The sequence below is a fragment of the Hordeum vulgare genome, chromosome 5H (assembly GCF_904849725.1).
Source record: "Hordeum vulgare subsp. vulgare chromosome 5H, MorexV3_pseudomolecules_assembly, whole genome shotgun sequence".
Classification (NCBI taxonomy): Eukaryota; Viridiplantae; Streptophyta; class Magnoliopsida; order Poales; family Poaceae; genus Hordeum; species Hordeum vulgare.
In genome coordinates, this window is record NC_058522.1 from 508,620,879 (window position 1) to 508,636,376 (window position 15,498).

General features: G+C 46.4%; 4 protein-coding genes and 2 pseudogenes across 4 annotated transcripts; 3 read left to right on the plus strand and 3 right to left on the minus strand.

The window, feature by feature from the left end:
• The first annotated feature begins 213 nt into the window (after positions 1 to 213).
• Positions 214 to 2,035, plus strand: LOC123451779. Its single transcript, XM_045128315.1, has 2 exons — positions 214 to 1,478; positions 1,646 to 2,035. The coding sequence occupies exons 1-2, from the start codon at positions 273 to 275 to the stop codon at positions 1,949 to 1,951; spliced, it is 1,512 nt and encodes a 503-aa protein (XP_044984250.1). The 5' UTR covers positions 214 to 272; the 3' UTR covers positions 1,952 to 2,035.
• On the plus strand, positions 1,990 to 2,791 carry LOC123397066 (annotated as a pseudogene).
• Positions 2,792 to 5,385: 2,594 nt separating this feature from the next.
• Positions 5,386 to 6,483, minus strand: LOC123451781 (annotated as a pseudogene).
• Positions 6,484 to 6,531: 48 nt separating this feature from the next.
• Positions 6,532 to 7,300, plus strand: LOC123451780 (auxin-responsive protein SAUR36-like). Its single transcript, XM_045128317.1, has one exon. It carries the CDS (start codon positions 6,649 to 6,651, stop codon positions 7,111 to 7,113), a length of 465 nt encoding a protein of 154 aa, XP_044984252.1. The 5' UTR covers positions 6,532 to 6,648; the 3' UTR covers positions 7,114 to 7,300.
• Positions 7,301 to 8,428: 1,128 nt separating this feature from the next.
• LOC123451783 (auxin-responsive protein SAUR36-like) lies at positions 8,429 to 9,370 on the minus strand. Its single transcript, XM_045128319.1, has one exon. The coding sequence runs from the start codon at positions 8,918 to 8,920 to the stop codon at positions 8,504 to 8,506; it is 417 nt and encodes a 138-aa protein (XP_044984254.1). The 5' UTR covers positions 8,921 to 9,370; the 3' UTR covers positions 8,429 to 8,503.
• A 649-nt stretch (positions 9,371 to 10,019) lies between these two features.
• LOC123451782 (T-complex protein 1 subunit beta-like) lies at positions 10,020 to 14,077 on the minus strand. Its single transcript, XM_045128318.1, has 11 exons — positions 13,953 to 14,077; positions 13,790 to 13,846; positions 13,316 to 13,381; positions 13,095 to 13,206; positions 12,793 to 12,921; positions 12,175 to 12,246; positions 11,787 to 11,902; positions 11,552 to 11,628; positions 10,944 to 11,429; positions 10,522 to 10,837; positions 10,020 to 10,441 (listed from the first exon to the last, which is right to left on the minus strand). The coding sequence occupies exons 2-11, from the start codon at positions 13,844 to 13,846 to the stop codon at positions 10,295 to 10,297; spliced, it is 1,578 nt and encodes a 525-aa protein (XP_044984253.1). The 5' UTR covers positions 13,953 to 14,077; the 3' UTR covers positions 10,020 to 10,294.
• Between the last annotated feature and the right edge of the window lie 1,421 nt (positions 14,078 to 15,498).

Sequence of the window (15,498 nt, forward strand, 5' to 3'; positions counted from 1 at the left end):
GAGGTTCAACTAGTGGACTACATACGGATGTATATAGACATATTTTAAAGTATAGATTCATTTATTTTGCTCTGTATGTAGACATCTAGTGAAATATCTTAAAAGACTTATATTTAGGTACGGAGTGAGTAGAACGGAGGGAGTAACAAATAGCCAATTTTCCCATGTTTAAGAGTGGACAGTGAGTGTGTGAGTTGTTTGGGCAAAGGGCAAAATACTCTTTTCTTTGTGAGTGAAAATTTTCATTGCTTTCGAGCTCGAGTTCAACAGACATGGCCTCAGAGCTAGGGTTAGCGCCGCCGGCGAAACGCCCGACACCGTCTCCCACCACAATTACCGCCATCGGAGACGACCTCCTCCACGAGATCTTCCTCCTCCTTCCTTCCCTCCCGAGCCTCGTCCGCGCCGCCCTCGCCTGCCGCACCTTCCTCCACGCCGTCCGTTCGTCCCCCGCCTTCCGCCGCCGCTTCCGCGCGCTCCACCCGCCCCAGCTCCTGGGCTTCTTCATCGAATCCTGCCGTAGCCACCCCTTCGTCCCGTTTCGCAGCCGCTCCGACCCGGACCTCGCCGCCGCCGTCCGCGGCGCCGATTTCCTCCTCACCCGCCTCCCGGAGGACAGCGATTCCTCCCCCGGGTGGCACATAGAGACCTGCCATGGCGGCTACGTCGTCCATCTCAACAGGGCCACAGACCAAGTAGCTGCTTACAACCCCCTCACGCAGGCACTGCATCTCTTCCCCCCGCCGACCACCGACGAGACCCTCGTCAACGGCTTGCCTGAGTTCATTTTCTTATCCGAAGAGGACCAGGAGACCCGTATGATCTCTGTCCAACACCGGAACAAGCCGCGGCAAGTGCCGGCGCGTCTCACTGTTTTCTCACCGGCCACCAGGGAGTGGCAGATCTTGCCGTGGGTGGAGACACCCCAGCCACCTCAACCTGAGGATGATGGAGACAATTTTTTCACGTTTGACCGTTACACACAGGTGAAAGGATTTGTTTATTGGAAACACACGAGTAAAGCTTATGTGCTCGTTCTCAACACTGCAACAATGCAATTCTCTAGAGTGGATTTGCCGCCATTCTCCGGAGAGATGAACCCTGTGCTATTTAGTTTGGGTCATAGCAAGGATGGAAAGCTCTGCCTGGCTGTGGCAAAGACAGAAACAGAAACGCTTATTGTTTGGCTTTGGAGAACTGGTGAAGATGGTGTTGAGAAATGGATGCAGGAAGGTACTTTTCCGCTGAGTACATTTGTTGATGCCACTAAGATTTCAGCAGAGGGTTATGCCACAGTGCAGGTTGAGGCGGTTATCGAGGGCTTTGTGTACATGTCTACTAAGTATGATGCGCGCACCGAGTCCCTCCAATCCCTCTGCCTGGAAACAGCAAAGCTGAACAAGCTTTTTGATAATAAGTATACAAGCTCTGCTCATCCTTACATCATGGCGTGGCCTCCTTCTTTGGTAGGCAACAAGGTGAGTCCGTCCTTAATTCACTTCCGTTGCTTCTATCGTTGCTAAATAAATCTGTCCTGCACCTTTTTTCTTAAGATCTGTTTTGTATCATTGGTGTCTATAACCTTGCACAATATGTCCATACAAACACTTGAATCCTTGCTTACACAAATCATTTTGCGTGTCAGGAAGATTTAGAAACAAAAGTTACTGGAGACAGTGTGTGGACTGATGGTCCTGTGGGCACAGAAGAAGCTCCCTCTGTTCTTGTCACAGCATTGCGATCATATAAAGAAGCTCTTGTTAATAATGATGGGGCAAAAGTTGCAGAGATAGAGGCATTTATACTTTCTATCGAGGATGAGAAGAAGTCTCTAGAAGCACAGTTGACAACTGCGAGAGATTGTATCTTGAGGATAAGTGCCAACATTGATGACTACAGGGGAAGGCCAGAAAGAGAGGTGATGACAAGTTGTGCCCACTTTGCCAGTTGAACAAGTCCATTGGGAGTGATCATGGTGTATTTCTTCTGATGAGACGAGCTTTTGTTTATATATGCTGGCGCTTCAGTTTTTGGGCGGTGTCCGGTGTGGAGACAACAGCATGTGCTAGTTTCATATACTAGTAGGGTAGCAATTAGCAAGGGAGTACTGGGGACATAAGCTATGGCTAATGAGTGTAACCATCAGTATGTTTTACTATGCATCATTGAGTTGAGACCCACTTTCTTCCTTCTACTATAAATCCATGGCCTGCTCAACACAAACTTCATCTCATCTGTAAACAACATCACACTACACAGCACACTTTCAGACTTCCGGAGCCAAGCGGCATTTGTTTAGCCGGCTAGGAACATATCAGACTCAATCATGAACCATCCAAAGAAGCTTGCTCAGCTGGCCAAGAAGTGCCAGCGGATGTTAGCTGTCGGAGCCGGTGCCTGCCGCCGGCAGCATGCCTCAGACACAGCCGATGACGAATGCTGCAGCACAACGTCGTCTATGGTTGCCAATGAGGGCCACTGCATGGTGTACGCCGCCGATGGAGAACGGTTTGAGGTCCCTTTGGCATACCTCAGGACGACCGTCTTCGTTGAGCTCCTGAGGATATCCGAGGAGGAGTTTGGCTTCGCTAGCGGCAGCGACAGAGGCAGGATCATGCTGCCCTGCGATGCCACGGTGATGGAGTATGTCTTGTGCCTGGTCAGGAGAGAGGCTTCTGAGGAGGTCGAGAGGGCGTTCTTGAGCTCCATTGCTGAGCATTGCCACAACTACAGTGCTAGTTGTGTGGCGCCATCGATGGGACTCAGCCATCAATTTGCTCTTTGTACTTAGCTACTAGCTTATCTGGTGATTTTTTTGTTAGAACCTGAAGATCTCTGTACAGTCTGATGTAAGATCCTACTATCACAAGAAATGATACAAAAGATACTATTTTACTGAGAGAAATTTGGCTATTTGATACATACTTTCGCCTTTGCTGCAGTTCGTCGTATACAGTACTGAAGAGAGTAGAAAGAAACCATGGGCTGGAAGTTTGTCGGTATGATATGTGGGGGCAGGAAGCAGGAGAGGATGTGCCTGACCAGAAGGTGGCAGAACGCGGTGATGGCACAGCGAAGGCAATGCGGATGGAAGATTGGATGAACGATCAGCATACTGCTGTCCCTACCTCTACCTAGAACTGTCGGATTGGAATCGTGTGCCCAGATGGAGGTGAGTGGAGCTGGTTATAGGTTCTTGAGGTAGGAACTGTAGTCTGTTGCCTGGAAGATGAACGCTTCCACCGTCGCTGCCATCGGAAGTGTACGCTTCTGGGTACCATTTCCCTTGTGCCGGAGACTGCCTGTGTGAGCTGGGAGGCCTCTCGTCAGCTCGCCACATTCCAAGTGAAAATGCAGGCTGGAATATGTCCTAATTGCCTTTTGCAGTACATCAGAAACTTAATAGTTTCCGAAGAAAGTACGATATCACATATCTACCTGATATTTGCTTTTGATCTTCTGCTTTGTAGACAATACCCAGAAATCAAATAAACCCTGTTGTTGAACATATTGTATGGTAACTTCCTTGGACTATTTTCTTCTGAAAAGGGTATGTATTTGTTGTTCTTGTATACAGATTCAGTACATTTTTTGAAGAAAAGTGCAACAGAAATTTATTTATTTAGCATACAATATAATCATATATTTGGTTCCCTTAATGGTTGTGGTACTTGTTAGGCGTTAGCTTTTGTACTTTGAATCCCGAGTAAAGTAAATCGCTTTCTTGCGCCCTATGTCCTAAAGGATGTATGGTTGTAGACTTGTAGTTAATGGTACTCCCTCCGTAAACTAATATAAGAGCGTTTAGATCACTATTTTAGTGATCTAAATACTCTTATATTAATTTACCGAGGGAGTACTTCGCAGGATGCAATAAGCTGGTATGCTAATATGTAATTTCCATTCTGCAGTGTTGAACTATCTTACGTCGTGGGAAAAACATGCAAATTGAGGGAAAAGCTTGGCATACATTCAGGAGCTACAAACTGCAAGCTGCTGGTGCAGTGATTACCATACTGCTTGGATATTGGCAAGGAATCATTATAGAGCTCAGGAACGGCCTCTCTACTTCCTCTGATGCATTTCTTCTGAGCAAGCACATGACATACTCCATCACCGCTCTGATGCATTGAAGGGCAGTGTGATCCTGCCATAACATGTAAACCCAAACTCCTCCTGCTCCACGCCTACGAGATCGCGCCCCTGCTCCACGCTTGCATCCCCAAGCGACGGAGAAAGAGCAGGACGGTGGCTGAGGGCTTACAGGCCCACCTTTGGGCGTGCGACATCCACGGTGTCCTGGGAGTCCACAAGATCGGGCCGTACATTCAGATTTCATTCTGCTGGGCATGGTTCTGAGGTATGTTGCTCAGAAATGTTTAGCCTGTGAGTTTGTTGATGAAGTGATGGTGCACTACTAGCTAGCCGCTGAATATATAGGCATAGACGTATGACTAATTTGCATTGGGCAGGGGACAAGGCCATGAGCTTGATGCGTGCAACAGTGGCTCCTGAAGGAGGCAATGTAATCGTTTGATTCTGCTGGGCCATGGCACTATGGAGGCAAGGATAGTGGGCCAGTGGCTGGGTGATAAGATGCATACAACAAACTTCGCTGCTGAATTGGGCAGAGGCATTGTGGGGCCATCCGGGGTCCAGCGTTTATTTTGGTGTTTCATTCAGTTCAGCCTCCTGTATCAAGAGATTAGAAGTTCATGCTTTTGCAGCAATTGTGTAATTGCCAATTAGGTGAGCTGAAGAGGAGCTCACTTCATTGCTTTTGGGTGTACTTTGTGCACTTACACCTGCAACTGCATGTTAGGTGCTTGTTGGTTTAACAGTGTTTTGATTGCTGCATATCTGCCAAGTTGCTGGGAAGTTCCATATCTCATTGTCCACCCATGGTCTGCATGGTCTCTAGCATAGCGTGTGCCAACTATTTCCTGGTACCTTCCTTGCATTTAGCTGGGCAGTTGAGTGTTTCCGGGCCACACCCTTGAATATATCCAAGGACTTGTCATTAATTTTGCTTTGGTATTTCTTTTGGGGAAGTGGACATGCTGTAATGTGACCTGATGCTGTAACTAGAGGTACCAATCAAATTTCATTTGCCAACCACAAAGTCTAGATGAGCTCTGCTGTGTGACAGACCTGATTTCTAAACATTTGCATGTTTGCTGATAGTTGAACAAAATGCAGCAGCCTTTCTCCAAAAGGTCAGCTCCCTTCTGCATATGTGAAGATTCTCCATCCACTTCAGCGTTTCTTTGTAACATTTTGTGTCTCAGTTCATACAACTGAATAGAAGAAAAATTTCAAACACTTGCTGCTTGGACCCTCAAATCTGTATATGATCATTTATCACTGCAAAAAAGTGTATATACGTTGGGAGAACATTGTCTCTTAACTATTGTCCGTCATTTAACAAAGATCAAAATACTTCACATAAACAGATGGCCTTTTCCTATTTTCCTATATCTCTGCAGATGCTAATCAGGAGCTGCAGACACCAAAATGCTGGCTAACTCCCAGATGTGCTGCCACATGATAGTGGCATGGCATCGCCATGGTGTTGAGGAACGCGGCCTCCATCTCTGTGGAGGCACTTCTCCTGAGCAAGCACATGGCGTACTCCATCACCGATGCTGAGGCAGCGTGATTCTGCCACTGTGAACACCTGCGAAGCCGAACTCCTCTTGGGACATCCTGAAGAGCTCGCCGAAGACCGTCGTGCCGAGGAACGCAAGCGGCACCTCGAACCTCACACCGTCATTGGTGTACACGACGAAGTGGCCCTTGCCAGCCACCGATGGGCATGATGTGCTGCACGACCCTTCGGTTTCTTCCATTGACGTTGACGACGACCAGGTCAGCCTCTTCCGCCCGATAGCCGCCACCCTCTGCCACTTCTTGGCCAACCGAGCGAGTTTCTTGACACTCATCATGGTGGCTTATTTGTGTTTCTGGAAGCAGGAGGAATTCTTTTGCGAGATGGAGCTTGAAATGCCTTTATCTGTGGATGAAGAAAACAGAAGAAGTGGTGGTGTTTTGAGGGCACTTAGCCATGGATTTATAGGTCAAGGTAAAGCGAGCGCCCACATGGTGGAGCATGTGATGGTTGGGCAGGGAGACAATGATGTGGGCATGGACGCATGGTACATGTGCTGCTGCCGTTTTGGAGGTGCCATGATGTGATCTGGATCAGGTTCTGCTGGGGCCAAGTGTTTGGCACTTGCCGGAGCTTGGGCTGGACGTCTGGCTTACACGCGTCGTGATCGGTTTGCTGGGGAAATGGCACGAGGACCCCATGGGACTCTCTCACCGAACAAAAATTTCAGATATGGATGGTGCTTCAGAAATCTCATCAAAATCATTTCATCACATTGTCTGCAGCTAGTTGCAACAACACCGCATTCAGAGCACTCATGGCCTTGTCTCCTGCCCAACGCTCTGGCTGATAGCTACACACAACCCATACGCACATGCACTCTGCCCTGAGACCTCTCTTCTTTCTACTATAAATCCATGGCCTGCTCGACACATACTTCTTCATCTCATCTACAAAGCAACATCACAATCTACACCACACCTTCAGACTTTCAGAGGCAAACCGAAATTTAGCCAGCCAAGAACATATCAGACTCAACCATGACCCCTCCAAAGAAGCTTGCTCAGCTGGCCAAGAAGTTCCAGCGGATGTTAGCAGCCAGAGCCAGTGCCCGCCGCCAGCAGCATGCCTCAGACACGGCCGACGACGAATGCTGCAGCACATCGTCTTCTGTGGTTGCCGATGAGGGCCACTGCGTGGTGTATGCCGCCGATGGAGAACGGTTCGAGGTCCCTTTGGCGTACCTCGGGACGACGGTCTTCGCCGAGCTCCTGAGGATGTCTGAGGAGGAATTTGGCTTCGCCAGCGGCAGCGAGGGAGGCCGTATCACGCTGCCCTGCGATGCCATGGTGATGGAGTACGTCTTGTGCCTGGTCAGGAGAGTGGCCTCTGAGGAGGTCGAGAGGGCGCTCTTGAGCTCCATTGCTGGGCACTGCCACAGCTACAATGCTAGCTGTACGGTGCCATCAATGGCACTCAGCCATAAATTTGCTCTTTGTACTTAGCTAATAGCTTAGCTTCTGAAATATATTTTTGGTTAGGACCGAGAGGAACCCTGTAGATTCTGATGTAAGATTCGTTTATCACAGGAAGTGATACAAAAGAGACAAATTTCCTGGAAAAATGCATCATTTGACACATCCTTTAACATAGTTCATATTAATGTATATCACTGAAGAAATTAGAAGGAAACCTTGGGCCCATAGTTGTCAATAGCTCTCCTTTATCAGATGAGAAGCTAGCTGACTTAGTTGGAAGGAACTTGCGGTTGTACTTGAATGCGTGTTCTTAACATTTTGATTTGGTGCGGAACAGTGTCACATCTCAGTTCTTGATGGGCTACCTGACTTGTAGGCTGTAGCCCTTCTTCCTTAGCTCTTTCTCTGTACTTCCCTTTGGGCCTTCAGCCAGCTTTATCTCTGAAGATTATGAATATATAACGACAGGCATTTAGTAAATCATTGCGTCGTCACCTTCTGTAAAGTTTTGTGGGTGGAACATTCTGTAATTCGTTAACAGTTAAACATCAGTGTCTTTTACCCCCCAAAGTAAATTTCCATTGTGCTCCTTGCGGAGTGAGCCTGTTTTCTCTTTTCATTTTGTAATTTTTCCATTTCATTTTGTATTTTTTATCTTACTTGTACTGATGGCTTCTAAATATTCTCCTGATGGTTTGTCCAAAAACGGCTCCTGTACCACCTAGCCAGTTCACTAGTTTACAACTTTTTGATCATTTTAATGTCCTGGTTTAGATGATACAGTACTACTCCCTCAGTTCCTAAATATAAGTCTTTTTAGAGGTTTCACTAGAGAAGTACATACGGATGTATATAGACATATTTTAGTGTATATATTCACTCATTTTGTTTCGTATGTAGTCCTTTAATAAAATATTTAAAAAGACTTATATTTAGGAACGGAGGGAGTAGATTGCATGGAAACTTGTTTTTTTGTATTCTCTGTGTGACAGTACGAAACCATTGACATCTGAAATAGAGTCGCAACAATCGTTGGTTCAGCTCACCATATACTCCCTCCGTTTCAAAATATAAGACCTTTTAGAGATTTGACTAGGAGACTACATACGGAGCAAAATAAATGAATTTACACTCTAAAATATGTCTAAGTACATCCGTATGTAGTTTATAGTGCAATCTCTAAAAGGTCTTATATTTAGAAACGGAGGGAGTAGTTTATATGCAAGTAAAAACGAAAGAGAAGCATGGCTGCAAGCCTGCAACTGCTGGTTGTTGCTTTGGTGATCGCATTGCTTTACATACAACTTTCCTTCTCCTATTGTCTGTCTTTTTTCTTCTTTAAAATCTAACTATCTTACGCTATCCAGGCTCAAGACAGAAGACATCAACAGCGTCTACGCCTGCCGTTCCTCAGCAGCTACAAACAGCAAATCTGATTGCCGGCTCCAACGGTAGGCATCACAGAGCCAGTGTAGTGGCAAGGCGTCAGCATAGAGCTCAGCACCGCTTCCTCGACCGCGGCGGAGGCATTCCTCCTCAGCAAGCACATGATGTACTCCATCACCACGGCGTCGCAGGGCAGCGTGATCTTGCCATCGGCCGCGGAGCCAAACTCGTCCCGAGACATCCTCAGGAGCTCCCCGAAGACCGTCGTGCCGAGGTACACCAGCGGGACCTCGAAGCGCCGCCCGTCGGCCGTGTACATGACGCAGTGGCCCTTGGCCGGTGAAGAAGTGCAGCAGTCTTCGTCTTCCTTGGCCGACCCGGTGAGCCTCTTCCTCCCGAGTGCTTCCACCCTCTTTGCCAGCTGAGCAAGTCTCTTGGCACCGGCCATGGTCGCTTGGTTTTCAGCTGGAGATTTGGTGGAGTATGTGTGATACGGATGTTGTGATGCTCAGCTAAGGTGGTGGTGGATATGTGTGCCGATCAAGTGATGCCGTTGAGCTGTGCCGTTTGCTGGATTTATAAGCGAGACGAGGGGAAGGGCATCATCGTGTCGGCGCAAGGCAAGGCCATGTGATGGGCGCATGCGGTGTTGCGGTATGATTAGTTTGGATTAGATCGCGGCGGGGCCAAATGTTTGGCGCATCATTTGCTTCCATATCGTTGGTGTTGAAACTTCAAAAGCATAGCACATGATGTGTTTGATATTCGGCATCTCACGTGGTGACAAGAGTACATATCTTGACTACGAACCAAACCAAACATATCTTGTGTTATACTCCCTCTGTCCAAAATAACTGTCTTAACTTTGTACTAGCTTTAGTATAAATTTATACTAAGCTTAAGACACTTATTTTGAAACGGAGGGAGTACATATATATACATCACATTTCCAAGCTGATCTCATCTGTCGTGTGCTGACTGTTTGCGTTCCAGTGCATGTATTGTATTTGCAGTGTGGACTTCCAGTATTAATTCCTTACTGGACATGTTCATCATTGAGTTGTCCAGCTTTACGGAAACTCCTTTGTTCTGAACTTGAATGTAGTTAGAGGACATGTTTTGGTGTAGACCAGAGGAGGCAGTTTTATGTAAGCTATGTGTGGTTGATAACTGAACGTGGTTCAGTAGAGGCATCTGCTCATCTGATAATGATCACCGGATATATGAAAAGATACTCTAGGAAGAACAGAAACTAATCAGTAACCCGTTGACAATAAGATGCCACCGTCAAACAGATCAACAATTAAAGACTCTGGAGCTTAAAGATATATCTCCATCTCATTCTCAGGAGGGCAGCACTATATACTTTATCCCATATTTTATTTTATCAAGTTCATAGATTGTAATTAATCTGTATCTAGTTGCAAACAGGACTGGATCCGATTTCAGCCAACACACTGATAGTCAGGTGTCTCTCAGCTGGCATCCAACAAAGTACTGTACATGAAACAAGATGGAAAACTCACAGTTGCAGCAGTGCAAGCATGTTCCGAAACAAGCGCGCTCCGCATGCAAAGATGCACTTAAAACAAGGTTACAACTTACACATCACTATATTTTCTAGTGGTAAATAACTCAAGAAAGCCGAAGCCACTCCCTACAGAACGCTAGCTAGTCCAAACAAGTTGCAGTCGCTTAGGGGTCAGGATTCGACGACAATCGAAATGGAGTCAACTTTAAAGCAGCGCGGACCCACGATCACCCAGCCACAACTCGGCAAACCATACATAAGATAGCCCAGTATCAAAACTGCTCGCGAGAATCACATCCTGTCCTCTCTCCTGCGCGGGGCGCAGGTTATGATCTCGTCGACCCTCAGGATCATCTCCGCAGCCTCGGTCGCGGACAGGACGATTGCCTGCTTCACCTTGAACGCCTCGCAGATACCACGCTTCTGCATGTCTCCCAGCTGCACAACAGGGGACCATGTTAGTTCCAAACTCCCTCGGGTACAGGTGAGATAGAAAATCGGTATCACGATGAGCTTACCCCGCCGCTGATGACGTCGATCCCAATAGTGCTGTTCTCTTTGTGGTGCTCAGCTCGGAGCTGGGAGATCAGCTCGGCACTATCCAGGCCAGCATTATCAGCTATGATTGTTGGGATGGCTTGCAGGGCACGCGAGAAAGCATCAATCGCATGAGATTTCTTCCCAGGGGTCCTCCTTGCAAGTTCATCCACCTCTTTGGACATCACCATCTCAGGCCATCCACCGCCAAATATGACACGCGTGTCATTTACTGTCTGAGAAAGCACACATAGGGCATCATGCAAGGACCTCTCAGCCTCATCAAGCACATGCTCACTGTAGACAACAAGGCACATATTCAATGTGTGGCCAAATAAAACAGAGTGACTGAATAACACAATGCTATCACTGCATGATAAGGAGCTGCACAAATAAGACGCACCTCGCTCCTCGCAGGACAATGGTGCAAGCTTGCCCCATCGCAACCCCGGAGAAATGAATCAGCCTGTCCTCCCCAATCATAATCTCTTCGATGAGCTTGCAGTGCCCAAGCTTGACAGACTCTGGGTTATCAAAAGTTGATGCAATATCGCCACCCGTGACAAGAGCTAACCGCTCGATGCCCTCAAAGTCAGCATGCTCAACTGCAAGGATGCCAGCATCAGCAAAAAGTTCTTCAGGAAAGTTGTAGATTAGCTGCCTGTTGACAAAGCAGTTGATCCCGTGACCAATGATTTTCTCAACTTTCTCTCTCATTTTCTGCTTTTCAGCAGCTTCAATATCTGCAACCTTAGACATTGAATCCACCCGGACACGTGCCCCATAAATCTTAACTTTATCTGTATCCATAGCGGTGTTCGCAACCAAAATATTAGCGTTCTCAATCCGCTTTGGTTGACCAAGGCCAATCTTCTTATCAAGGATGAACCTACCAAACAGATTAAGAATGTTAAACCGATACCAGTCTGTTTGGAACTGATATAGGACCATAATATATCTGGGAGACAAGAGATCAAGGTTTCCCATAATATAGTTTGTGAAAGAACATACCCTTCGTCCAAAAAAGAATCCTTGAGAGATCCTCCAGGTTTCTTCAGAATTTGGATTGATTCCAAGTTGGTGCTACCCTGCCACCAGTGAACAAGTGTGATGATATCAAATCAATGTCTTACCAACAGAATGTAACAATGTGAACAATTAACAAAGAACTACTGAACTAGACTTCAAACAACATCCCACATATAGAAAATATATGGTATGAACAACTTCCCCCAGCCCTTTTTACCTTAAGCCTGAGGACGGCATCAACTGCAAGTTCAGCAAAATACTCCTTGTCCTGGGAGAGAATTTTCGAGCTAAGCGTAGTCATGGCGATGTTCATGAGATCTGATCTGAACTTGTCTGCAGCACCAATGAAGGTTTATTGTGAGAAGAATATTCCTGGTGGTGAACTCTTGATATAAACTATAAAGCATAATGAGTGCAACAAAATTTAAAGATCTGACTGAAAATACTGCCAGGTCCCAACTAGGACAACCAATGATACCAGGTCCTATAAGCAAGTATTCCAGGAGGTTAACATAAACCTTGTTCCACACAAATAATAGCTAACAGAAGATAGTGCTTAAATATAGTGACAAAATCATATATGAGAAGGTAACTAAATAGGTGACCTGTATTATCTTTGTTGTCCATGGTCTTCTGCAACAAAGCATTTCTGGCACACTCAGCAGCCATTCTGTAACCTAATAGTTCAGGGAGATGACAAAGCATTAGAGATGTTCACATATAACCAAATGATTAGCTAAAAATTGCAAACAGTGTGTGTCTCTTTTTTCTTTGAAATATCATGTGTATCGTTTCTGCATAAATAATTAAATAAACAACATAAGAAATGAAAGGCAAACATGAAACTGAACAGAAAACAAATGGTCGTAGTTCTCCATTGACAAAATGGCATCAATGCAGAAGTGCACTGCTTTCACATTTTGTTTTTGCAAGATACTATCTTGTACTTCTAAAATGGCATCAATGCAGAAGCTACCTAGACTGAGGGAGCTGCTTTTTAATCATTCAAGCATGACCAATTAAAAAAAACAAGTATGTAAGCATGAGATCTCATTTTTCAGACTTGACATGTCCGACTGCTCTAGAAAGTGCTGGTATTGAATCATTACTTACCCAAAACTCAGTAACATGTATTGAAGTAGTAATTAAGATGTTGCACAAATTTTAAATGTGAGCCTGTTAGGGACAACATTTTAGATAAAGCATGTATAAATAAGGATTACCTGCAATAATAGTCATCGGGTGAATCTTCATGTTAACCAACTTCTCAGCCTCCCTCAAAAGTTCTCCGGCCAAAACAACAACAGAAGTTGTTCCATCACCAACTTCATCATCTTGAACTTTTGAGATGTCTAAGAATCATCATTAAGGACTACATGTTGTTTCAATTAGGGAGAACGTCCATACAACCGAGTAATTAAATGAGGTCAGGAAAACTTTAAAGAAGCCTATATTGCCAGATCTAGAAACAAGCATCACCTCAGCATGAACATACACAGGCAATAGACTCAAACAAAAAGGATACCAACAAGGACCTTGGCAGCAGGGTTGTCGATGTGGAGGGACTTGAGAATGGTAGCCCCATCATTTGTAACGGTGACACTCCGCCCTCGGCCAGTCGACTGAAGGATCTTGTCCTGGACATAAACAAGGTATCATGTAAGGGAAACACACTAACAGTGGCATTCGAATGGCTGCCATCTTTTGTCCAAATGCACATTTTCTCTGGGAACAGCACACGCATACCATTCCTTTTGGCCCCAGTGTGGTCTTGACCAGGTCCGCGATCGCCATGGCACCAACGAAAGATGCCTGCCAGGAGACGAAACCGAATGAGTTAGAACCCCATATTAACAAAGAGGCGGGTTTTTTTTTGCGAATTATATATAACAGAGAGGCTGAACAACGATTCGACAAGGCAAGGAATCTACAGCCTCTGCGGTTTAAAAGGGGACGAGTAAGCACGTTGCACGCTGTTGCAAAAGCACATTGCAATGGCAATATGGCATCGGTCAGCCACAGTAACCTACATACAGATCCTATGAAGCCAAACCACTAGGCGGCGGCCGCGGGGAACGCTCAGGCTCCTGATCTGGTGCTTCGCGAACTAGCCCTTACTCAGCTCTCAGCACCATCGAGCGAACGAACGAACGGAACGAACTAATAGAGCAACAATGGAACCGAGCGGATCAGAGAGGGGGGTTTCGTTGGTTGTCTCACCATCCTGGCGCGCTCGCCCTTCTCCTGTATGGCGTCATCCTTGAGCACCCTCTCCATCTGCCCAGCCACAGAAAGAGGGAGAAATAAAAAATGTCAGGAACGCATCGCGCTGATCCAGCCAGCCACGGAGAAGGGAAGTGGGGGGGGCGGCCCGGCGGAGTACCTCGGGGACGGGTGGCGGGTCGATGCGGGAGGCCGGCGGATCTCGTCGGGGAGGACGCGGCGGCGGGGGCGGGGGCGGGGGCGGAGGCGGAACGGCGGCGGGGAGCAGTGGCGCAGAAGAGAACACAGCTCAAACGGCGCTTCTAGTAGCGAGCGCCTTTTGATGATGTGCGGCCGCGTCGCTCCGATGGGCCTCCAGTGGACTCGGCCCGCTTCTGTTAGGCCCCGACGACGGGCTAACTATGCAAATGGGATCTTCTAAAGAAAACCTATGCAAGTGGAGAACTTGTTTTCTTCCCTCCTTGTCTCGAAAAAAATCCTTGTTTTCTTCTCTCGATAAAAAAAAGCAAACTATGACGACCTTGTACCCTAGATGACTAGGGTTTTCCCACTCTGTCGTCTCCCCATCAACGTCGAGTTAGCCAATCAGTCCCTCAACCGCGACTGCACTTGTCGATCAGATGAGCGCGTCGTCCTCAAGGGGTCCGGGCGGTGCAGCGGGAGGGAAAGGGCAAGGGTAGGGTTGGAATCGATCTAGAAGAGGTGATGAAGAAGTTACAAAAAGGTTGGCAATATTTTTGTGGGCCAAGAGGAATATCGGGTCTCTCCTAATATGCTAGATGGATTGCGGTTGCAAAGGTGAACATGAACGAGTTCTTTAGTGAATATGCATCCAAGGATACTAATCCCTCAGTTTTTAAATACAATACGTACTATATATATGGAGCAAAATGAATGACTCTACACTTTAAAATGCGTCTGCGTACATTCGTATATAGTTTTTATTAAAACCTCTAAAAGGTTTTATATTTAAACGGAGGGAGTATGAATTATGCATTGAATTTGGTACACGAACCAGAGATCAGGGAAGTTGATGACAATCTCTTTATGATACAATGATTTTTCCTAGACGACTAGAACAAAGGTCATGCACCAGGGTCTGTGGATCTTACGCGTATTTATTGAGGAATGCGACGACAAAGGAAAAACATGATCAATCAAGCTGGAGTGGGTCAACTTCTGGGCACAATTTTGTGATATTCCGGTCCTCTAGGTCGCAAGACATAGTTGGTCAGGTGGCCCCATCCAAACTATGAACGTAGCATATTGATCGTGTCATTTTATTGCTATTCTTTTCAGCGTGTCAAGTATTTGTTCCTATGACCATGAGATCATATAACTCACTGGCACCGGAAGAATACCTTGTGTGCATCAAACGTCACAACGTAACTGGGTGACTATAAATGTGCTCTACAGGTATCTCCGAAGGTGTCCGTTGAGTTAGTATGGATCAAGACTGAGATTTGCCACTCCGTGTGATGGAGAGGTATCTCGGGGCCCACTCGGTAATACAACATCACACACAAGCCTTGCAAGCAATGTGACTAAGTGTAAGTCACGGGATCTTGTATTACAAAACGAGTAAACAGACTTGCCGGTAACGAGATTGAAATAGGTATGCGGATACCGACGATCAAATCTCGGGCAAGTAACATACCGAAGGACAAAGGGAATGACATACGGGATTATATGAATCCTTGACACTA

What these genes read in the sequence shown, in the direction of transcription:
- LOC123451779 (XM_045128315.1), top strand. Translation starts at nt 273, where the DNA reads ATGGCCTCAGAGCTAGGGTTAGCGCCGCCGGCGAAACGCCCGACACCG. An exon ending in CTTCTTTGGTAGGCAACAAG is followed by an intron (nt 1,479 to 1,645) that starts GTGAGTCCGTCC and finishes TTTGCGTGTCAG; the next exon opens with GAAGATTTAGAAACAAAAGT.
- LOC123451780 (XM_045128317.1), top strand. Translation starts at nt 6,649, where the DNA reads ATGACCCCTCCAAAGAAGCTTGCTCAGCTGGCCAAGAAGTTCCAGCGG.
- LOC123451783 (XM_045128319.1), bottom strand. Translation starts at nt 8,920, where the DNA reads ATGGCCGGTGCCAAGAGACTTGCTCAGCTGGCAAAGAGGGTGGAAGCA.
- LOC123451782 (XM_045128318.1), bottom strand. Translation starts at nt 13,846, where the DNA reads ATGGAGAGGGTGCTCAAGGATGACGCCATACAGGAGAAGGGCGAGCGC. An exon ending in AGGGCGAGCGCGCCAGGATG is followed by an intron (nt 13,382 to 13,789) that starts GTGAGACAACCA and finishes GTCTCCTGGCAG; the next exon opens with GCATCTTTCGTTGGTGCCAT. An exon ending in CACTGGGGCCAAAAGGAATG is followed by an intron (nt 13,207 to 13,315) that starts GTATGCGTGTGC and finishes GTTTATGTCCAG; the next exon opens with GACAAGATCCTTCAGTCGAC.